The following is a 23,985-nucleotide window of genomic DNA, read 5'->3' as shown; positions in this document are numbered from 1 at the left end:
TCACCATTGTGGGCACTAGCCTAGGGGAAATTTCAAACTAGTGAGGGACATTCTGCTGGAGGCCTTGGGGACAAAAAAAAAAAAGACTCAACTGTGATGTGTAGCAGATATTGAATGGGACAATAAAAAAGGATTTTGTGCTCAGCCACCGTAAAAGAGCCTGGTGGTTCTTCAAAAACACTGAATATGGGATTACTGTGTGATCCAGAAATGCTGCTCCTAGGCAAACACTGAAAAGAATTGAAAGCTGGTGTCTGAGCAAATACACACGAATGTTTGTAGTAGTGTTATTAATAATATCCCAAAGAGACTGGGATGTAAAACTCACGAGGAGAGTGCCTGCCTCATATGCACAAGGTCCTGGGGTTGGTGCCCAGCACACAAACACATAAACAAGTAGAAACTGGATAGTGCTCACCAATACAGTACGTGCCTAGCAGGCACAAGGCCCTGGGCTTATTGCCAAGCATCATAAATAGATAAATAATGAGAAACTGGGGATATAGTTCCATGGTAGAGTGTTTGCCTAGCACATTCAATGGTCCTGGGTTCAGTGACTACTACCACAAAAATAATACTCCAAAGGCAGTCAGGTATGGTGGCCCTTAGGGAGCACAAGGCCTGTCTGGTCCACATAGTGAGTTCTAGGACAACTAAGGCTACGTAATGAGGAAAAAAGAAAATATCCACAAGGCATAAACCCCCCAAATGTCTGTCGGTGATGAATAGATAGGTAATGCTGCATATCCACACGGTGGAATATTACTCAGCCACGTAAAGTGATGAAGTACGAACATATGCTGTTACAACCTGATGAACTTATTAAAATATCATGTTAAGCAGAAAAATCTAATGATAAAGTGTCACTCAGTAACACCCTTCAGATGACTAGCTAAGAAGTCTGGGCGAGCAAGACAAGGGTCTTCTGTTTCTTTGTTTATATTTTTGGGACAGGGTCTTATGTAACCTAGGCCAGCCTTGAACCCTTGATCCTCCCGCATCCGAGTCCCAAGTACTGCGATTACAGGCATTCACCCGCCATGTTTGTTTTAAAGATCTTTTTCGATTAATTTTCCTGGTTGATAAAGCGTCCAGGGGTGAAGGGAGCAAAACGTGTGCATTTCTTTTAGAAGCCCTTCCTTCACAGAGGAGCTAGGGAAGAAACCAGAGAAGATCAGAGAGACCTTGATTCTGGATTCTGAGGCAGCTTCTAAGACTTTCCAACTTCCCCCCACCCCCCACCCACACTCCCACCCCACCCCAGCCCCACCCACACTCCCACCCCACCCCAGCCCCACCCCAGCCCCACCCCAGCCCACCCCACCCACACTCCCACCCCACCCCAGCCCCACCCACACTCCCACCCCACCCCAGCCCCACCCCAGCCCCACCCCAGCCCACCCCACCCACACTCCCACCCCACCCCAGCCCACCCACACTCCCACCCCACCCCAGCCCCACCCCAGCCCACCCCACCCACACTCCCACCCCTTCCCAGCTCCCACCCACACTCCTACCCCACCCCAGCCCCACCCACACTCCCACCCCACCCCAGCCCCCACCCACACTCCCACCCCATCCCAGCCCCCACCCACACTCCCACCCCATCCCAGCCCCCACCCACACTCCCATGCCACCCCAGCCCCCAGTGTATTCCTGTGTGCATGTGGAGGGCAGAAGTCAACCCTGAGTGTGACTCACCAGGAGCCATCTGCTCTGTCCTCTCTTTGAGACAGGGGACTGATGAGGTGGGTAGACTGGCCGGGGAGCCAGTGGGCTGGTGAGTCGCAGGGATGTCCGTCTCCACCCCCAGCGCTGGCATGAGAACACTTGCGCTAGCACAGCTGGGGATCGAACTCAGATCATCATGTTTGTGCAGCGGGAGCTTTGTTTGTTTGCTTTGGTGTGTTGTCTTTCCCACCCCCGATTCCCTTTCAAACTGCCCAGTGTGCTGGAACGTCATTCCGGGGAGGGAGCATCCAATGCACCTTTTGTTCTCGATGCAGCCGGGTTTTCCCTGTCTTGCCAAACTCTGCTCAGTGAGTGCAACAAAGCAACTCTTCTAAGCTTTCTAGAGATGTCGCCTCAGTTCGTGGATTGCTAATGATGTCTGAGGTGACGGAGGATCATAAGCTCAGCACTCAGGAGGTCTCTCAATACGAGATAAACAACTGATTTATTGTTTTGGGTCGACGATCAGTAGGCTTTCTTTCTGTGGTTGTCGTTGCCTTTTTCCTGCTCAGGTAGACACTCTGAAGGCAGACGCTCTCTGGATGGCAGAAGCCATCCATCCCGCAGGGCTAGAGACAGAGCTGAAGAACGCTAGGAGAGGCAATGTTAGGGTGAGGCTCAGCCTGAAACAAAACAGCTCTTCAAAGCCCTTCCCACACGGCTACCCTTCCAGCTTCCTCATCTCCTCTAACAATAGTTTCCTTTCACTACAATTGCCTATGTTCCCACCACCCTCTCCCCAGTGAAGGGTCCTGACTGATTGTTCATTGACTGACTGAATCTAGAGCCTCAGGCTGGCTGGGCGAGCTTCCAACCACCAAGCTACACCCCGATCATCTTTTGACATTTTATTTTCTTGATACAGAGCCTCACTAAGTCTAGCCTTGAGCTCACTCAAAGCCTAGGCAGGTCTTGAACTTTCGATTCTCCTGCCTCAGTCTTCCAAGCAGCTGGGGTCATGGACCCATGCTACCAGGCCCAGCTGAAGAGGAAACTTAAGTCTCAACCAGCTTAGCTGGTCTTTGCATGCCTTATTTTATGTGGTTCATTGACGGGCCCTGGCCCCCCCATTTTGGGGAGCTGTTGCCTGCTTGCCGACCTTGACCAGATGTCCTCCCTATGCTGATTCCCTGCCGGTCTCCTTCTCACCTAACAGTCTACCGGAGGTTCTTTGTTTGTGCATCCTGCATTTGGTGGAAACAGCTTAGATGCAGGAATGTAGAACAGTGGGTAGCGAACTTCTGCCCTCTGGGGTTCCTCCATTGTGCTGTAAGCCTGTATTTAAGGTTTCCTCCCTCTTTCGATAAACAGCATCTGGCATTCTGCTGAGGTGAATGACCTGCTGTTTCCTGTCTCTATTTTTTAATCCACAGCCCCTCTCTCGGACATGGTGAATGGGTGGTGGTAGCGTGGGCGTTACCGCAACAGTTCGTGTGTGTGTGTGTGTGTGTGTGTGTGTGTGTGTGTGTGTGTGTGTGCACGCTAGTATGTGTGAGTGTGCTCATAAAGAGTCTTCAGGTAGAAATGAGGGAGGAAGGGGCCATGGAGATGCTGTGTGTATTGGGTAAAGCTGGAAACATTGCGAGGGCGTGGCCAGCAGGTGCAGGACCTGAAGGGATGTGAGAAAAGAAACAGACAAATCTACAGGTAAGTTAGGTCCAAAAGAACAGAGCCTAGGATCTCCTAGGAGGAGGCTGGAATGGCCCTTCTGGACTTGGGAGATCCAACGAAGGGGCAGAAGCCAAGCAAAAGTCAGATGCAGGAGGAAAACAAGGCACTGAGGCTGGACTGTGGAAGGAAGGTTCTGGGAAGTAACAGGCTGGAGCCAAAAGCCCGGGCTTCCTCCTGTTCCCTGGAATTCCTATAGGATTTCCAAAGCCTTGTAGCAGTTAGATCTGTGTTGTAGAATATTATCTTAAGATGTGTTAGATTTGTTTATGCTGTGAATCATTTGTTTAATGATGCAAAGATGTGTGGCATTCTTTTATGTTGTGTTTGTTTAACTCTGTGAAGCTGTGTTACTGTGTCTGTCTCAAACATCTGATGGTCTAATAAAGAGCTGAATGGTCAATAGTGAGGCAGGAGAGAGGATGGGTGGGGCTGGCAGGCAGAGAGAATAAATAGAAGGAGAAATCTAGGAGGAAAAGAGGAAGAAAGAAGAGAGATCAAGGAATGAGTGAGAAAGGAGGAGGACTTCAGGAGCCAGCCACCCAGCCACCCAGCCACCCAGCCACCCAGCCACCCAGCTACCCAGTCAGACATGGAGGAAGAAGGAAAGAAAAAGTATACAGGAATAGAAAAAGATAAAAGCCCCAAGGCTAAAGATAGACGGGGTATTTTAAGAAAAGTTGGCAAGAAACAAGCCAAGCTAAGGCCGGGCATTCATAAGAAATAATAAGTCGCCGGGTGTTGGTGGCGCACACCCTTAATCCCAGCACTCGGGAGGCTGAGGCAGGCTGATCTCTGTGAGTTGAGGCCAGCCTGGTCTACAAAGTGAGTTCCGGGAAAGGTGCAAAGCTACACAGAAAAACCCTGTCTCGAAAAACCATTTAAAAAAAAAGAAATAATAAGTCTTTGTGTGTGTTTTATTTGCGAGCTGGGTGCCCCCCCCCCAAAAGACCAAAGACCAAAGAGTAAAAGGTAGAAGACTAACCAACGACAGACCTATCTTCGCCTACCCCCACAGGGCTCTTCCTTGCCTCTGCCTCTAGCTAATGGACTTGTACGTGCTGGTCCTTTACACATCACCCCTCTGGACACATATACTTTCCTCTTTGCCTCTGCCTGTGCTGTGGGTCTGGCTTGATCAAATCTCTCTATGCATGACATGTGCCTTCATTGCTAGTGTACCAATGGTCACTTTTCATCAGTGCGGATATATATTCATCCTGAAACTCCGTAAAGACAGAAGCCAAGTCAGACTCAGCTCTTGCAGCCGCAACCCACCAGCATTGGTATGTGGTTGCTACCTGACTGTGCCTGGTGGAAAAGAAGAAATGAAGCTGGAATATTCCTATCAAACCTAGGGCCCTTGGAGACCCGTTGCGGGCAGCAGGAAAAGTGAACAGGGTCTCTGAAGTAAGCATTTCCACTGGTGCCTCCTCCAACCCAGCCTGGGCCTTCTAGATAGAAGTCTGCTGCCCAGGGAAACCGAGGATGGTGGTAGCTCCCAGGGTAGATCACATGGCTGCTTTGCTGGCTCATTATCCTCAGAGCACAGGATATTATACTTCTTCCCCTAGCAGAATGAGTGCGCAGAACAATGAGGCCGTTTCTCCCAGACTGTAACTGTGTCCAGGAGTAAATTCACTCTGCACTTCCTGCTCACAAGGAAACCCTTGCTGTCCCTTTCTTCATTGTTTCCTTTGGTCACTGTGGCAGCCACCTGAGAGAAGGAACTTGAAGGAGATAAGAGGCATTCAGGCGCCTGGAGTCAGGGGTTTCAGTCCACGGCTGGCTTTGTTGTCTCTGGGCAGAACTCCACAGAAGGGAGTTCACGTGGAGTGGAGCTGATCTCAGGGTGGCCAAGAAGCAGGCAGAGCAAGAAGGAAAGGAGCAGGGACAGACTACGTCTTTCCAGAACATTCTCCCAGGGACCTGCTTCCTTCAACAAGGCCCCACCATCTCCCAGTAAAGCCATTAAATTAAGAATCCCTTGAGGGATTAATCCATTGATTAGTTCAAAGACCCCAGGATCCAATCAGCTCTCAGATCAGACTTGATGTGGCAGTTGAGGACCAGGCCTTCAACACAAGAGCCTTTAGGGGAGACACGTCATATCTAATTGCTAACATCCAGCCAATCTCTTTGGAGTATGCTCTCTCGTCTTTCCAGCTGATGATTCTGAAGCGGTCCAGAGGCTGAGTGTGCCAACCAGGAGACTGCATATTCAATGGGAGCCTACTGGGCTCAGATGTGGAAGAGAGGACCACACAGAGGTGCAGTTCTGTCCGCTGAAGCCATTGTTGGAAGAGACTGGAAATGTACGGGAGGTTGGTGCCTCTGACTTCTCTCTGTGCCTTTGCATCCTTGTCTGGAATTCCAGCTACCATTGTGCTCTTCCCACTCTCCTTCCTGTCCAATCATTACAGCCAGCACAATCTGTAATGAGCTAGAATCCTTGAAAGCTCAGTGCCTGATACAGAGGACAGGCATGGAAATACTGCTGGAAGAGGGGGGAGAGAGAGAGAGAGACAGAGACAGACAGAGACAGAGAGACAGAGACAGAGAGACCGAGAGAGAGAGAGAGAGAGAGAGAGAGAGGAGACTCATTTGTTTTATTTTTGAGACATCTCACATAGTGGTACAGGCTGGCTTTGAAAGGCCTTCTGATCCTTTGCAACTACCTTCTGAGTTCAGGGGTTACAGGCATGTAGTGGGGGATCCAACCCAGGGCTCCCTGAAAGCTCAGTAAGCACTCTACCTATGGAGTTACATTTCCAGTCCACATGCTCAGCTTTAAAACAGGCCTATCCTTAGGAACGTTCCTTATCCTGAAGCCTGGTGTTGTAAACGATACTAAAAAAGACGTTCTCAAAATTATTTCCCCCATCCTCCATTGATACTTCCCATGCAGACACCACCTCACTCCCCTCCCCTCCACCCATTTCCCCACTCCCAAGGCTTGCTTCTAGAGGACTTACAAGAACCTTAAGCCTCAGCTTTCCTCTCAGGTCTAGAGTGTCTGCTGTGATTCATCCTCTGCCACAGGTTTCACGGCCACAGCCAAGCTATAAGAACATGTGTTTTCATTATCCCTGCACATACATTCTCCTGTATTCCTTCTATGCCTGTTCCTCAGGACCTCATCCCATCCTTAAAAACTTCCCAGCCCAGACCTCTAATTCTGGAACTCAGGAGACAGAGACAGGCGGATCTCTGAGTTCAAGGCCCACATTTGTAAGTTCAAGGTCAGCCAGAACTACATAGTGAGACCCTATCTAAAAATAAATAAGCAAATTAAAAATAAAGTAAAAGCTTCCTGGCTAAAACGATTGCCCAATCTCTCTCAAAAGGTCAATCTGATATTCTCAGGCTCCCAACTCCTCAGGACTTGAGAGTCAGCTGCAATGACTCAGAGCTGCTTCTCTTTGGTTCTTGGCTGCCAGCTTCTCATCTCTCCCACTTGCAGGAATGTGGAGGGGTCAGCGTCGTTAGGGGTGGGGCAGAGCCCAAGCAGGTCCCCCTCGAGGAGAACATTGGGTACGAGGTCTGAGAGAAAAGAGGGAAGGCTGGGCAATGAGAGAGAAAGCTTGAAGATATGAAGGTGTTACCTGCTGGATCCAAACTTCCACCCCAGACTCATTTAAACAGGAGTCTTGGCCAGGCGGTGGTGGCGCACGCCTTTAATCCCAGCACTTGGGAGGCAGAGCCAGGCAGATCTTTGTGAGTTCGAGGTCAGCCTCGTCTACAGAGCGAGATCCAAGAAAGGCACAATGCTACACAGAGAAACCCTGTCTCGAAAAAGCCACATTTCCAGAATTCCCTATAATATTTTGCTATAATTTAAAAGTACACTGTCATCTAGGGGCTGAGGATGTAGCTCAGTGTCAGAACACATGCTTGCCATGCACAACGCCCTACATTCAATCTGTAACAATAAAGAAAGATAAAGTTATAGCTAAGTATGAGAGGGGCTGAAATGTACAGGGTTTTTTTTGTTGTTTGGTTTGTTTTTTGTTTTGTTTTGTTTTATTTTGTTCTGTTTTTGAGACAGCATCTCACTATGTAGCCCTGAGTGGCCTGGAAATCTCTATGTAGTCCAGGCTGACCTTGAACTCACAGAGATCCACCTGTCTCTGCCTCCTGAGTACTGGGAGTAAAGCATGCACCACTACGCTCAGAAAAAAAAAAAAAAATGAAGTTTTGCTTATGTAGTTTTAGTCAATTAGTGTGTGTGTGTGTGTGTGTGTGTGTGTGTGTGTGTGTATGCATGCTCATACACTCGTGAGTATGAATGTAGTTGTATGTAGATAGAGGTCAGAGGTCATCTTTTGGGAGTCAGTTCTCTGCACTGTGGGATTTGGGGATCAAACTAAAGTTATCAGGTTTGTGTAACAAGGGATTTTTTGTGTGCTGAGCCATCTCACTGGCCCCCGAATAGGGCATTTTCACCGGACCCATTGACACACAAATAAAATGATCACCCTTTTGCTGAGAAAGCATCGTCTAATGGCAATTAGCAGTCTGATTAAGAAGGGCAGGGTAGGGGGCTCAGCTGTTAGAGACACTTGCCACATGAACCTGACAACCTGAGTCCACCCCGTGGTGGAGAAACTAACTCCCAACCATTGTCTAGTGGGTATTCGTGTAAAGCATGGGACCTTTAACCCCAGGGCCATGGGTTCAACCCCACATTGGGCACCAGATAGTGCAGGATGTAACTGAAAGTTTTCCTGTGCCCACCCAGCTCCTGTATCCTCATGGTCCCGCAGCTGCTCAGACCCAAATGAACACACAGAGGCTTATATTAATTACAAACTGTATGGCCTATTGGCTCAGGCTTCTCACTAGCTAGATCTTACATCTTAAATTAACCCATTTCCATAAATCTATACTTTGCCACGTGGCTCATGGCTTACCGCTATCTTTACATCTTGCTTCTCATGGCAGCGGATGGCAGCGTCCCCTCTGTTCTGTCTTTCTCCTTCCTCCTCTCTAGTTAGAATGTCCCGCCTAACCCTATTCTGCCTCACCATTGGCCAAGCAGCTTTGTTTATCAACCAATCAGAGCAACATATTTTTACAGCATACAAAAAGACACTCCCCCATCATCAGGAAATATGGGGATTACTGATAAAAGAGCTACTTATTAAAGGATTATATTGGAGGGAACAACTCACTAATACAGGATAAGGCAGATTCAGTCACAGAGTCCTGGAAGGCTGAGAACTGGTCCCACACTGCTTTATGCGGCCTGATTCGGTCTCCACCATTCAAGAGCTTGAGAGAGAAGGGACCCGCATACATGCTTCCCAGGTCTTAAGCTAGCAATGAGGCTATGCCCTAGGGGCTGGCACCCCAAGGCTATAGGTGAAACAAATACCCACTACAGTTGTCTTTTGACCTTCACATGCAGCTGCATTGCACACACACAATAGCAATAATAATAATAGCATTGCACACACATACAACAGTAATAATAATAATAGCATTGCACACACACACAACAGTAATAATAGCATTGCACACACATACAACAGTAATAATAATAATAGCATTGCACACACACACACAACAGTAATAATAGCATTGCACACACATACAACAGTAATAATAATAGTATTTTATACAACAGTAATAATAATAGTGTTGTACATACATACAACAGTAATGATAATAATAGTGTTGCACACACAGACAACAATAATAGCATTGCACACATACAGCAGTAATAATAATAATAGAATTGCACACACATACAACAGTAATAATAATAACATTACATACACATACAACAGTAATAATAATTTTTAAAAGCCAAATCCAAATATTCACTGCTATTTTAATGGAAAAGGAGACAGGCAAAAGGACAGAGGGAAAGGAAGGGCAAAGAATCTCACAGGATCTATGTACCCAGTCTGTTTTTGGACTGTCAGCTCCCACATAATGACATGGAGACTTCTTATTAATTATGAAAGCTTGGCCTTAGCTCAGGCTTGTTCCCAACTAGCTCTTAAAACTTAAATTAAACCATTTATATTAATCTACATTCTGCCACACAGCTCGTTACCTCTCCTCAGTACCGTACGTCCAACTTCCTCAGAGTCTCGCTGGTGAATCTCTCACCTCTCAGATTCTTTCCAGAGGTCCCACATAGCCTCTCCTGCCTAGCTATTGGCCATTCAGCTCTTTATTAAACCAATCAGAAGGTGTCTTAGGCAGCTGAGGTAAAACAGACACATCTTCACATGGTGTGATCAAATATCCTGCCACAGATCTGTCGATGAAACTCAGCTAAAACCTCGTTTGGGAGGACACTGGACAAAACAGTGATACAAGTTTAGATAAACATTGCGAAAGTGAGAAAACTAAAAAGCTATGTAAGCTCTGTGCTCACTGACCCACACAACTCCAGATACCTTAAACTGTGCTCAGTGTGCAGGAGATATCCAGCAAATACATTTGACTAGAACTATTTGAAACATATTTGCACAGCCTGTATTAAATTAAAGGTAAGTTTCAAGTAGCATGGAAAGTATCGCCTGGGTTTAATCCAGTGAAATTCATGTGTATGTGGACAGATTTGGTTGAGAGCCTATTTAGTGACTTTCTTTGTTGCTTTGACAAGAAACATGAGCAAGTTACTTGAAAGCGGAAAGGGTTATTTTTAACCCAAAGTTTCAGAGGCTTCGGCCTCGCACACTTAGACGACGTGGTGGCGGGAACCCATGGCAATGGAGGCCCGCCCGTGGAGAAGAGCTGAGTAGAAGGGAAAGAGAATCAAACCCCTAAAACACACCCCAGTGACTCACTTCCTCCAGCTGGCTCCCCTGGCGGTCTTAGAACTTCCCGAAAGGGTGGCCAGCAGCTCGGAACCAAGTGTCCAGTTTGTGAGCGAGTCTATGGGGGACATCTCCTATTCAAGAATGACAACAACGAAGGGGAAATGATGGACAATGGCAGACAGAGGGGGCCAGACGAGACAGAAGAATAGTTACAATGTACAATGGTGGAGAGGAGACCCGGAATCTGGAGGGATTTGTATTTTCTTCTTTTTGCTTTCCTAAGCTTTTAATCATTCAAAGTTAGCAATTCATTAAAGGCATTATTATAGTCTTCTTAAAATTTTTTTTTAAGATAGGGTTTTGCTCTGTGTTCCCTGCTGACCTGGAACTTACTGCGTCGCCTAAACCTCCCTCAAACTCTTCCTGCTTCAACCTCCCAAGTACTGTAGGTTAGAGGTTTGAGTGACAGTAGCTGCTTGACTGTATTTAGCTACTTCTGGTTTTTTGGTTTTTTTTTATTTTTTCAACCTTGGGGATTAAATCTAGGGCCTTTCGAATGCTAGGCAGGTGTCAAAACAACTGAGCTGCCTTCCCAGGGCGTATAGTCTTAAAAAGTAATGTCAAAATCCATTTGAGACAAAAATCAATACATGCCTATGTCCTTACCTGTGGGTAGGGTTTTCAATAAAAGAGTAGCCAGGCAGTGGTGGCACACGCCTTTAATTGGGAGACAGAGGCATGCATCTCTGTGAGTTGGAGTCCAGCCTGGTCTACAAAGTGAATTCCAGGACAGCCAGGACTATTACACAGAGAAACGCTGTCTCAGAATATATATATATGGAGAGAGAGAGAGAGAGAGAGAGAGAGAGAGAGAGAGAGAGAGAGAGGATGGAAGCAGGCATTTAGAAAACCGTTTCTCAAGGGAAACGCTGATTCCCATGGGCCTGTTTAGACAGGGAACCCCACTTTCTGGATTGAAGATTGAGATAAACTGGCCCTCAGTGGCCTTTAGGGCTCTTCTCTACCCTGGGATCCTTGTCAGCAGGGACAATCGGTGGGTCCATTTATCCACAGATGTCTTGTTGACATAAAAACAAGATGGTGCGTTCTTCACACAGACATATTTGGAAAACAAAGCTCTCCGCAAGGTTTTAGGACAAGAGCCCATGACTCCACTCAATACTCCTCATCCATCTGGTCTTTCCTCCACAGATGTAGCTGAAGCCTCGCTATGTGGTAATACAAGTGGGGACCCTGGAAATCTGATCTAAATTGGCTTCATCACAAGCACAAGCCCACCACTATGAGATATCTGATTCTCACTCCTGAAGGGGGAAAAAATCTCTGTGGATTTTACAGAGTGAATTGTTGCTTAGACTGAAGTCATCCCATAAAAGACCAGTCAATGAGGCTACATGTTATAAAACAGTGAGTCGGTCCCTCAGACACGGTCACCTTCTGCTCATCACAGATCCTTCAACTCAGTGTGCTTCTTTCTGCTTCCACACCTTGCCCCCAGGATAATCCTCCTGGTTGGGATGTCCCTTCTTCTCCAGTCACACTCTTACCCACCCTCAGACCCACCCCACAGCCTGCCTGCCATCTATACCTGCCTCTGACTGCTGCATCCCTCACCACGGGCTCTCTGCTCCATCCTCCCATAACCAGCACCACAGAGACCGCTCTGAACCGTATGTGCTGGAACACAGTTCTCAGGCCTTCATGCATGTGTGTTGTCCCCAGGCAGGGTCTGGGGGTGCAAACGGTCAGGGTTCACGGCTCTGTGTACACTACCTAGTATACTGCTTCGTGTCTGGTGGGTTCTCGATAAATGTCTGCTTATTAGTTATTTTAGAATAAGCAGGAAGAGCTTAGAGAGCGTCTCAGCAGTAGAGTTCTTGTATAGCATGCATGGGCTTCACCAGCAACACACAGACACATTCAGACACGTACAAGCACAGACCCAGAGACACACACACAGACACACCCACTTACAGACACACACACACATGTAGCTGGAGTTTTCTCCAGTCCTGCCTGGTCCACAGTCAGGACAAATCTCTCTCACCCGCCAGTCCCACAGCCACTTTGACCCAACTGAGTAAACACATAGAGACTTACATTGTTTAAACTGTTTGCCCTAATGTCTCAGGCTTCTAGCTATCTAGTTCTTACATCTTAAATTAATCCATTTCTATAAATCTATGCCTTGCCACATGGCTCGTGGCTTACCGGCATCTTCACATGCTTCTTGTCATGGCGGCGGCTGGCAGTGTCTCCTCCCACCTTCCTGTTCTCTCAATTCTCCTCTCTGTTAGTCCCGCCTATACTTCCTGCCTGGCCACTGGCCAATCAGTGTTTTATTTATTGACCAATCAGAGCATTTGACATACAGACCATCCCACAGCACACACATCCTAAAAAAAGAAACTTATCAAGAGATCACTGAACAATTAAGAATTATTTAAGTTGATTTTTGTTAAGACATGGAGTCTCTTTTTCCAACTATATGCAGCTCCACAAGAGAGTCACTTAATATCCAAAGATACAAATTGGAAGTAAAAGAATGGAAAACATATTCTTGAGGGCCTGAGGTATAGTTACAGAAGTAGCACACTTGCCTAGCATGTGTGGAGTCTGGGTTCAATCCCAATATCGGGGGGTGGACTTTGGGACATGGGATGTGGCCCATATAATTCAGTGTAGAGCCTGTACTTAGTATGTGCACAGCACTGGGTTCAAACCCTAGTACTGGAGTGTGTGTGTGTGTGTGTGTGTGTGTGTGTGTGTGTGTGTGACAGGCATTTGTGAGCTGCCTAATGTGGGTGCTGGAACTGAACTCTGCTCCCCTGAAAGAACAGTGAGCACTTCTAACCACTGAGCTATCTTTCCACGCCCCCAAAAGATATCCTTTAAAAACAGTTACTAAAAGAGAGCTGGGTGGCTATCCTATTCCTAGACAAACTAGACTTTGAGAAAATGAGTGAGCGAGCAAGAGAGAGAGAGAGAGGAAAGAGATTGCATATTAATAAAAGGGTAAACTCATCAAGAAACTCTAACTCTCCTAAATATGTAACAGAGTCCCAAAATGTCTGACAATAAGCATTGACAGATTTAGAGGGAAAAATATACAGTTTTACAACAATAGTTGGAGACTTCAATATCTCATATCCAATAGTCAATAGGACTATTGGACTAATAGACTAATAATGCAATAGAGGCATATTCCACATGAGGTTTACTCAGTCTCAAGAACCCTCTCTTTTAAATGGCAATTGTCAAGAAGAACATCTCCAGAGCAAGAGCAAGACATCATAAGTAGCACTGTGGTTGCCTGTGACCTTGAGTCCTCTGTGACATTACTTATCTACTGCTGATCACATGCCCCTTCCTGTCAAGATCCACGTTGGGTATCAAAGAAGTCCTCTTCTCGGGTCATAAGTCCAGGCTTAACCTTGTCTTCAAATGCCAAATGGCTCCAGGAAGTTAGAGCTGAGGTACGTGGGTGGGTTGTCAGTGATTCCCCACAACATCCACTCACTTAGACCCTGGTGTGAGCCGCAGGCTTCAGTCAGGCTTCACTTTGCTCAGAACAACTTTGTCAAACAGCTCCCGGTCCACAGTCTGCCCCTCACCTGATCTTCTCTTTACCAAGTCTCCCTGGCCTCACATTAGATTAGTCAACTGTCTCTTCCATCCCCAAAGGTGACAGTGGCTTACTCCTCCACCATCCTGTGGCACTGGTGTGAAGAAACCTTTGCCGCATCACTGAGGAAAACAATCCTAATTTCAAGAACATAGGGAAGACAATGGCTTTTAACAACCAGAAAGGGAACTCAAGTGACCTTTCATAGGAGAGAGATGACCAACTTCCTCCAGTTTTTAAAAAGAAACTTTATTATTTAAAAAGACCTTCCAAATAAAACACGACACACCCAAGTTAACCATAGCCAAAGTCTACAGAGCTTAATGAATTTATAGACAGTTAAAATTGGCATCGAAAACAGAAGCTGTGAAGCTTCACGTTAAATTTTACACTTTCAGTAATGAATGTATTTTATGCATGTATCCACCACCAAATTAAAAAAAAAATCCATGACAGAATTAGAACTAGAAAAACAATTAGCTTTATATCCTTTTATATTTACATTTATATATATTCATAATTTGTGTCCATTAGCCGATTTCACTCCTTCTTTATCCACTTAGATTTCACACCAGTTCTTCTAGACTTATTCCACAAGATAGAAAGTGAAGAAATTCATTCTATGAAGCCAATATCATCTTTATACCAAAACCAAGTAAAGACAAATAAAAACAACTGCAAAACAATTTCTTTGATGATCATAGATGCAAAATTTTTTAGCCAAATACTTACTAACCAAACTCAGGAACACACTAAAGAAAACTTACATTATGACCAAGTGGGCTTCATCCCAGAAAGCCAAGGTTGGTTCAGTAAGCATAAATCAATGAATGTACTACACCGTATAAACAAACCAAAGGACAGAAACAATGTAATTATTTCAATTGACACAGAAAAGGCATTTGACAAAGTTCAACATGCCTTTGTGAGAAAAGTCCAGAGATTTTAGGAGTGGATGGAACATACCTCAAAATAGTAAAGGTTCTGTCCAACAAACCTGTAGCCAGCGTTATATTAAATGGAGACAAACTGAGAGCATTTCCTCTAAAATCAGGAAGGAGATAAGGTATCCACTCTCCTCTCTTATTCAGTATAATGCTCAAATCTTAGCTACAGCAATCAGACAAAAGAAAGACATAAAAGGGGTAACAGGAAGAGAAAAAGTCAAACTAGTCCTGTTTCCAGATGACATCATTTTTAGTTAAAAGACCTTATTGAGTCTACTAGAAAACTCTTGGACTTAATAAACACAATGAAGTTGTAGGAGAAAAAAAATCAATATATACATAAAACAGTAGCCTTCATTTATACTAATAGCCTACTCATAAAAAAATTGGAAATAATATTCTATTCAAATTAATTCTCCCAAAATTGAGCATTTAGGAATATATGTAACCAAAGAGGCGAAAGGTCTCTACAGTGAAAGATATTGAGAAAGAAAAGCACAGAAGGTACTGAAGATGGAAAAATATTCCATGTTCCTGGATCGGCAGAATTAATGTTGTGAAAATGTTTATGCTACCAAAATTAATATACAGAATTAATGCAATCGTTATCAAATTACCATGTCATATCTTACAGGTCTAGAAAAAAAAATCATTTATATAAAACCAGGAAAGACCTGAGGAGTGAGAACACTGCTGGAGTCACAGCACCGGACCTCAAACTATGCCGTGAAGCTACAGTGACGAAGAGAAAGGACTCCATTATCAACAGATGGTACACGAAAACAGAAAGTTTCCAGAAAGCAAAGGCAACAGCCCCCAGAACGGGAGAAAGTGCTTACCAACCCCCTTCAGATAGGGGCTGATTCCCAGAACTTGTAAAGAACTGTAGATAATAGTGTCTGAGCAGTTCTGAGAAGATCAAAAAGGTCTGGAGGCACCTGGCACGTTTTAAATCTGCTACTTGGAATGCAGAATCCTAACAAAAATTCGGTCAGCACAGATTAATTTCTAAAAGAGAGTATTGTCTGGAACAAATTCCTTTGTTCAAATTGAATTTTATAACCATTTTTCTCTTTACAGCTAAACTGGTTCAAATTTTCCACCTTTTCGTTGTTTTTGAGAGAGAGTCATGTGTAGCCCAAGCTGGCTGCAGATGCACTATGTATTTTGAACATCTGATCCCCTGCCTCTGTTGGGATTACAGACATGTGCTGTCACTAGGGTTTTATGTGGTGTTTGGATCAAACCCAGAAGGCAAGCACTCAACCAACTGCGCCACACCAGCCCCCCAAAACTACTTATTTTATTTTTTTAATAAATTATTTTTCATTGGGCATGGATGTGTACATCTTTACTTCTGGCACCCAGGAGACAGAAGCAGGTAGAGCTCTGTGAGTTGTAGACCAGCTTGGTCTACATAGTGAAGGAAGGAAGGAAGGAAGGAAGGAAGGAAGGAAGGAAGGAAGGAAGGAAGGAAGGAAGGAAGAAAGGATGATATTATTTTCCTGGGAAGGAGGCATGTGTCTGAAACTCATAACCATCTTGCTTCACCCTCTGCAGTGCTGTGATTGTAAAAATGGGTCACCATGCCTGGCTCTACTTCTATTTTTTGAATACAAACTTGTCAAATCCATTACCCTTGTGCTTCTTAAACAGGTCTACTGAGCTTTAGTTCACATAGTGTACAATTCCGGATTTACAATACATAACTGGATGTTTTTTAGTCTCTTAACGGAATCATACCATCATCACCACAATCAGCTTTAGAATATTTTCACCACCCTCAGACAGAAACTCAGTTATCCATTGTCATTCCCATCCGCCCCTGTCTCAGGGTTTCCATTGCTGTGAAGAGACGCCATGACCATGACGATTCTTATAAAACAAAGTATTTAACTGGGGCTGGCTTACAGTTTCAGAGTTTAGTCCATTGTCAGCATGATGAGAAGCACAGTGTGTGCAGGCAGACATGGTGGGTGCTGGAGAAGGACTGAGAGCTCTACACTCAGATGGGCGGGCAGCAGAAAGACAATGCCACACTGGGCCTGGCTTAAGCATCTGAGACCTCAAAGCCTGCCCCCAGTGACACACATCCTCCAACACGGCCACACCTCCTAATAGTGCCACTCCCTAGAGCCTATGAGGGCCATTTTCTTCAAACCACTACAATCCTTAACCCCAAAGTGACCACTGAGCTGCTTCTATCTTTGTGGGTTTACTCATTATGGACATTTCATAAAATTGGAATTCATAATATGTGATCTTTTGTGATACTGTTTTCCTTATAAACACAATTCTTTTAGGATTATTATATGTTTATTGCCCATATCAGTACTTCACTCTACTTGCTGCTGAACATTCTGTTGTATAGACATACTATGTTTTATTTTCTCATATATTAGCTGACCTAACAGTTCCCATGTGTTACTGCTATGACAGTCAGTATTTCTGAGTGCAGTAGATACCCAATTCTATGTATCTTGGCTGTATTCCTTTCTTTCTTTCTTTCTTTCTTTTTTCTGGAGCTGGGGACCGAACTCAGGGCCTTGCGCTTGCTAGGCAAGCGCTCTACCACTGAGCTAAATCCCTAACCCCTTTGGATGTATTCCTATGCATGGAAGTGCTGGTTGAGTTTGAATCTGGTGTTACCTGGCTTTCTTAGCTAGCACTCCAGCATTGTGTTTCCCTTTACTAAAGAAAAGGGAAGGAAGGAAAAAGGAAGAGGAGGAAGGAAGGAGGGCTATGTCTGTTCATTTGTCCTGTCTGAAGTTCCTGAGTACATGGTAGATACAAGAAGGTTGGGGTTGAAATGCCAGCATCAAAGTCATGGGTCAGAATTTCCTACAAAGGAAAAGTTTTGTGAGAAAAAGAAAATTAGGGTTGACAAGATGGCTCAGTGAGTAGGGAAGGGCACTTGGTACCAAACCTGATGACCTGAGTTCATTCTTCAGAGCCGACTTGGTGGAAGGAGAGAATCAACTCCCTAAGTTGTCTTCTGACCTCATCCACATACAGTAGTGTGTACTCGCACGTGTTTACACACGCACACAAACATCAAATCAAAATTTTAAAAGAAAAGGGAATCGAAGCTGATTCTATATTTGGAAAGCTGAGAACAGGGGCCCACATCATGATCAGTGGCCTAGGGAGTGGGTCGGAAGTGGGGTGCTTAAGGAGTAAGAGGTAGAAGGCAAAGCTGGGATGAGACCCCCCCCACCCCCATCACCAACTCTGGAAATCACATGATAAAGGCGCTGAACCACAAACTCAAAGACTTAAACACCAATTTTGTATAGGGTTAGAAAGCCATTGGAGAGTGAGGTTTGGAGACATCCGTCACATGACTAGGCTGAATGGGCAGGATGACAGCAGTGGCTGGCAGTTAGGATGGACCTAGGTGGGGAAATTTTGCCTCAGCAAGCCCTATCCTCAGGACTGTTGCGACAATTCTGGGCTGAGGTAAAAGCATTAGGATAGCCAGCTGGCACAATCAGTGCCTTAGATATTGATTTAGTGGGCAAAGGCCACATTCATCATGGGGCTGGTTCCCTAAAGGACCCACATCTATGAGCAGAGAACTCATCATTTCTCTATTACATAAACAGATTTGCCTCTTGGCACTGAAGTTGATGCCAAGGGTTTTCTGCTAATCAAGCTAGAATCACAGGTTGGAGGACAGGGTGGGCCCTCTGCCAGCTAGGCAAGGAGTTGGACCCAGAGGCACAGAACGCTGCAGTCAAACACACCCTGCTCTGGGAGTCTGGCAAAGCCAGGTGAGGCCTGGCAGTGTCTCTCAGCTGCATCTGGAGGCTCCGTGGACATCTCCTGAAATCACACCTTTCAGAGGTCCGTGGCTAGGCCATTCTTACTGTCTGCAGAGGCTGACTGGGGCAACAGTCAGCTGAGGCAAAGGCTTGGGAAGGGAACAGCTGACAATAACAGTAGTTTGCGGTGGTGATGGCTGGCGACTGGATAAAGCTCCCACTGTGAATCAGTGTACTCAGGGTTCTCAGTGGATAAGCTGTTCTCCTCCTTAAACCACAACTAGCCGTCCAAGCCTGGAGGCCATAGTGGAGTGGATCTCTCCCCATCTGTGCATACCTAGAGGGGCACGGTCCCCTCTACCCATACACTGGAGCAGCGCCTCTAAGATGCAAGCCTCCATTACCCCTGGTTAGTCACCATTTACATCCCAAGACAGGTGTCACTCAGCATTCCACACCTCTCCCGCCTCCAGTGCCAGCCTGTGCCTCTACACTTGGGTGGGGGGTGGGGGACCCCAGATTTATAGCCGTGAAATATTCACTGCGTGGTTGGTTCACAATAAGTACCACCACACTGCAAGTACCCCTCTGAGTAGATGGTGGTGTTTTCCTGCGGTGGAGGCTAGCAAACCTTGGCCCTGGGCTGGGGGCGGGATGGAGACAGCTCAGCATTTTGCCAGAGTTCTCTCAGCCACCTGGAGTGTCTAAGAAGTCATCATCAGCATGCTCTTCCCTGTTATCTATATCATATCATTAGTAGGATCTTCCTCGCGGCCAATAAAAGAGAGAAGGAGGGGAAGGGGGGAGATGGCTACCCAGAGAGGACGGGATTATCTGTCTATACCGAGGGCGTTCCTCACTGCACAACTTTATGACCCCAGCCAAACTGGGTTCTGCCTGGCAGAGAAGGACCAGCGGCTGCGCGCATCACCCACTATATATACACCCACCGGTATAGGGCGGAGGAGGCTTCCGTAGGGCGTTCCAAAGCACACTGTTTCTCCTAGCGAGCTTCTACCCTCCTCACCCTCCACCACACCCGGGGTGTATCCAGTCTCTCGTCCCTCGGGCGGGTGAGCTGGGGTAGCAGAGAAGCCCAGCAGTGCTGGGCCTAGGATCCTCCTGCTCTGGTGGCCCCAAGTCCCCCACCTGCGCGTGACTCCTCCTCCTGACTCTATTCCGCAGCGTCCGCACCCTGGCGACACGCTGTTTTGGCCACCGCACCTGCGTCAGGGTGGAGTAGGGGACAATCTGGAGGTAGAAGGGGGAAACAAGAAGGGTCTGGGGAGCACCGCGGTGCTGGGTGAGCAACCTCGCTCCGGGTGGCGGGTCCCCGCAGCCTAGAGCCTCCCACCCCGGTCTGCCGCACCGATGCGCTGTCCGCGGTGCTGACGCCGACCGGCCGCTCGGTCGGGAGGGGGAGCAGACGCCCTGGTTCCCGCCGCGCCCGGAGCCTGTCCTTGGTTCCCAAGCCGTGTCTCTTCCCCGAGAGGACTCCGCCGGAGTCCTGGCGCTGCGGTTGGATCCAGGAACAACAGAGTGAGCAAAGGGAACTTAAACTTCAGGCTGGAGCCCGAGAATCGGAAGTCGGGTTTGGCTCCCGATGGCCCCCAGCCCCAGAGACCTCAAAGCACCAAGTTGAGTAAAGTTTCCCAGTGGCTTGAGAAAGGAAGAGACTCCGGAGCCCAAGCGCAGGGAAGGAAGGACGCGGTTGTCTAGCGCGCTGGCAGCCAAGCACCGCAGTGGGACACCTGCTCCGATGGGACGCGCTGGTGCCGCCAGAACGACCCGGAGGCGTCGCAGCAGCCCAACTCTCCACCCCTTCCTCCCTTCCTTACTCACCCCTCCCCAACACCCCGCCCCGTGCTCCGGTGACTCCGCCTTTCCGCGCTGGGTAGCTCTCCGGCGGTAGCAGGGAAGGGAAAGAACCGCTTCCCCGGAGGACTCGGCTCGGCTCTGAGGCTCCGAAGCCGACACCACCAGCTCAGTATCAGCGGTGGAGCAGGACCGCCCGCCCAGCCTGCGCCTAGGCGCCACCGAGCCCCGGCAGCCTCATGGGACGCCCCAGAGGACTCTCTCTGTGCCCTGCCACCGTATTCCGATCCTAGGCGTCCGGACCCCACGGCTCAACCGGTTTGCAACCCCACGGCCTGTCCGGAGAGGAGTATGCGGCCCGGGGCCCGGTGGACTCCGGCCACCGGGCGGCGCTGGCCTAGCTTGGGAGCCCGGAGCCCGAGGGCAGCAAGTGACGAGCCGCGGGAGGCAGTAAGGCGTCGGGGAGCCGGGAGAAGCGCTCCAGCCCGGGTGCCCGCTGGGCCGCACGACCCACGGTGTGTGGCCTGAAACCCGGGCAGGAGACGGAGGCTCCCTGCCGTCCCGGTTCCGGGGAGGCTGCAGAGGGGCTCCGCGGCGGCCCCAGACCTCTGGCCACCATCCTCACGCTCCTGCTCCTGCGGTGGGGATGTCACGGCCCCGGCTCCGAGCGCCGCCCCAGCCCCGGGGCTGAGCTGCGGACCATGTCCTCCCGCAGCCCCCGGCCCCCGCCCCGCCGCTGCCGCCGCCGCCTGCCGCGTCCCTCCTGCTGCTGCTGCTGCTGCCGCCGCTCGCACCTCAACGAGGACACCGGGCGCTTCGTGCTGCTGGCCGCGCTCATCGGCCTCTACCTGGTGGCGGGAGCCACCGTCTTCTCCGCGCTCGAGAGCCCGGGCGAGGCGGAGGCGCGGGCGCGCTGGGGCGCCACGCTGCGCAACTTCAGCGCGGCGCACGGCGTGGCGGAGCCGGAGCTGCGCGCCTTCCTCCGGCACTACGAGGCCGCGCTGGCCGCCGGGGTCCGCGCCGACGCCCTGCGACCGCGCTGGGACTTCCCCGGAGCCTTCTACTTCGTGGGCACCGTGGTGTCGACCATAGGTGAGCGGCGCCCCCCGCGCGTCTTTCCTCTGCGCGCCTGTCACTCGCTGCCCTTTCCACCGATCCCAGGCTGGGCCCTCTTCCTGACACCCTTTGCCTACTTCTGTCTCGTTCTCCGTCCTCTGGTCCTCTTACTTTTCTTTCCTGCCTTCGGAGCGAGAGGTGGCCCGAATGGACCATCTCTAGCTCTTATCGGCTGCCATCACATTTGACTTGTGTGTCAGCGAGGCGCCAAGCACTTTGAGCGCTCCATATCCAGGCTCTGCTCCTCGGTTTTGTCCTCTGTAAGAGGGTTGGTGAGAGAACATGTGTTGAGGGCTGCTATTTCCCACCCCACCCAGGCCTCGGTATCCTCAGCAGGTGAATATAAAAGCCTTTTCTCCGTCCGTTCCCAGCGTTTGAATTTCCTCCGCGCATTCTCTTCTCCTGTCGACACTGCCCCACCCCCTCAAAGTAAAGTCCGTTATTTGCAATCCACCTCTTCCGCTCAACTGTTTTATGCCATTCGCCTTGGTTGTTCCCCTTCCATCTTCTCCAAGTTCTTGACCTCTTGACCAACCAATGACAGCCAGGCGATAGTCGCCTTTACATTATACTTTTGGTATAAACAGCTCAGGTTTTCTTAACCTTGGGGAAAATGTGCAGTCTTGAGACCCCAGCTCCCCTCCCCAGCTAGATTCAGTCCCCTGGTGCTCCTTCTGGAGAGACGGTCTCCAGCCACCACTGTGTCCAGCCCCTTCCACCCACTCCTTTTCCCAGGCGTTTGGCATCATGTAAAACAGTCACCCTCCCCCATTTATTTAGCTCTGCAGAGTGCAGAAGAAACCTACTTTGACAAGACTTGGTTGTGTCTCACCCACTCGTTTTTGAGTCTCAGGGTAGGAGAAGCACTTGCTGGTCACACTAATCACCCCAAGACATCCTTTTCCGCTAGTGAAATTTGGGAGGAAGAGGCTGTACTTTCAGGGTGGAAAAGTGAGAAACTTCCTATGAACACCTTTTCTTTGTGACAGTTCAGACTATGGGGCATGGACCACCTGCCTACGCTGCCTAGGCGGAGAGAGGTAGCAGGTTTGTTCAAGATATGCACAGAGGGAGATCTCTCTCTCTCTCTCTCTCTCTCTCTCTCTCTCTCTCTCTCTCTGTAGTCTGTGAAAGTACTTCCTTGCCTCCAATCATTTTTCTCCCGTGTCATGCTTGATCTGATTATTTTAAATAGAAAAGACAAATATGGACCAAGTCCAAAGTCTACACAAATTAGATATTTTTAAAAAACCCTTTAAAAATATGTATCATGTTGTTATGGTGATTGAAGATATAAAATGACCCCCTCAAAATCCCCTTTTAAGAGCTGCATCGAGTTGCTATAGCAACTAGAGGTTTTTTTTAAAGTGCTTTAAAAGTACTAAGGATGCTTAATCTTGGAGGATGACATCATGTGTTTATAATTCATTGTTGACATGCACTTGTCTTGTAAACACTCCCTGTTGCTTCTTCTACCTGAAGGTACACCTGTGAATGTATTTTGTCACAGTACCTTTCTCCCAGTGACATGCTCTAGCTTCCTAAGGGAGCTGCAAGATAAGCAGAAGTTGTTGCCCAGCGTCCTCTTCCCCTCCAGGCTGGGAATCCATCCGAAGAGCCTGCCCCTGTGACCTGTGCTCACTGTGTGTCTCTTCTGAGCATCACTGTCCTTCTTTCGGGGGCTTCCCCCTCAACTTAATGCACAAAACCAAGTCAGCTTGTTTGGAAATTGTTCCCTACCTCAACCTTTTCCTACCGTCAGGATTGGCTGCTCTTTAGTCAAATGGAAAGGAACTATGCTCTCTCTTTTAGATTTAGGCAGGCAGTGCAGATGAGCTACACCAAAGACTGTGGGTGGGTTATGAATGGCCTAGCAAGTTGCTTCCAAAATCTGCAGGGCAACATTAGTACCAGCCTGTGGACGGCTCGGGGTGGAACTGACCCTCTGCAGGGATAACAAAACTGCCATATGAGTGGTCTCTGCCAGCTGCCTGCCTGCCTGCCTGTCTGCCACGACACTTGGGGATAGTGGTTTAAATTGGTTCTTTTATGTCAGCCAAGTAAGTTCTGCTGAGTGCCCAACCAGCATGATTATCCTTTCAGCCTTCTCTGTGAAAAATGTATTTGTTGAGATTTCCATGAAGATCTACATATGTCGGCTTATGTTCTGCTTGTCTATCCCCTCCCCTTCAAATGTCCGTTTGTTATGATTACTGATGCAGTTACGGATGCAATCACACAGGGAACCGAAGCTCAGCCATAAATGCAGAGTGGAGGATCTCCAGTCCGCCGCCTCATCCAGGGAAGAGGAAAACTATCATGTTCTGGGTTTTACTTGATCAAAAATCCTCACAGGGTGTGTGGTTCATGGGACAGTGTGGAATTCAGGGGTCCAACTCTGTATCCCACCTAATGAGATGGAGCATTTCCTTTGTTGTTTATTTGGTTCAGCTGAACGATCCATATAGTTTTGGTGTAGACATCCCTTCATTCATTTTGTAACTGTGAAGTGTTTTGTG

The 23,985-nt window shown here is 48.0% G+C and overlaps 1 protein-coding gene across 1 annotated transcript in view; it reads left to right on the top strand.

Moving 5' to 3' along the window:
* The first annotated feature begins 14,111 nt into the window (after positions 1–14,111).
* Positions 14,112–23,985, top strand: part of Kcnk12 (potassium two pore domain channel subfamily K member 12) — a 58,555-nt gene continuing 48,681 nt past the window's right edge. Inside the window, exon 1 of the mRNA XM_052746516.1 lies at positions 14,112–21,442. Coding sequence (XP_052602476.1) covers positions 21,052–21,442 — 391 coding nt within the window. The 5' untranslated portion in view covers positions 14,112–21,051. The remainder of the gene's footprint in view (positions 21,443–23,985) is intronic.

Source organism: Peromyscus californicus, unplaced genomic scaffold, assembly GCF_007827085.1.
Source record: "Peromyscus californicus insignis strain IS unplaced genomic scaffold, ASM782708v3 Scaffold_1__1_contigs__length_55948999, whole genome shotgun sequence".
NCBI classification, from domain to species: Eukaryota; Metazoa; Chordata; class Mammalia; order Rodentia; family Cricetidae; genus Peromyscus; species Peromyscus californicus.
The sequence above is the reverse complement of the archived record's forward strand: the minus strand, read 5'-3'. Positions and strand labels throughout refer to the sequence as shown.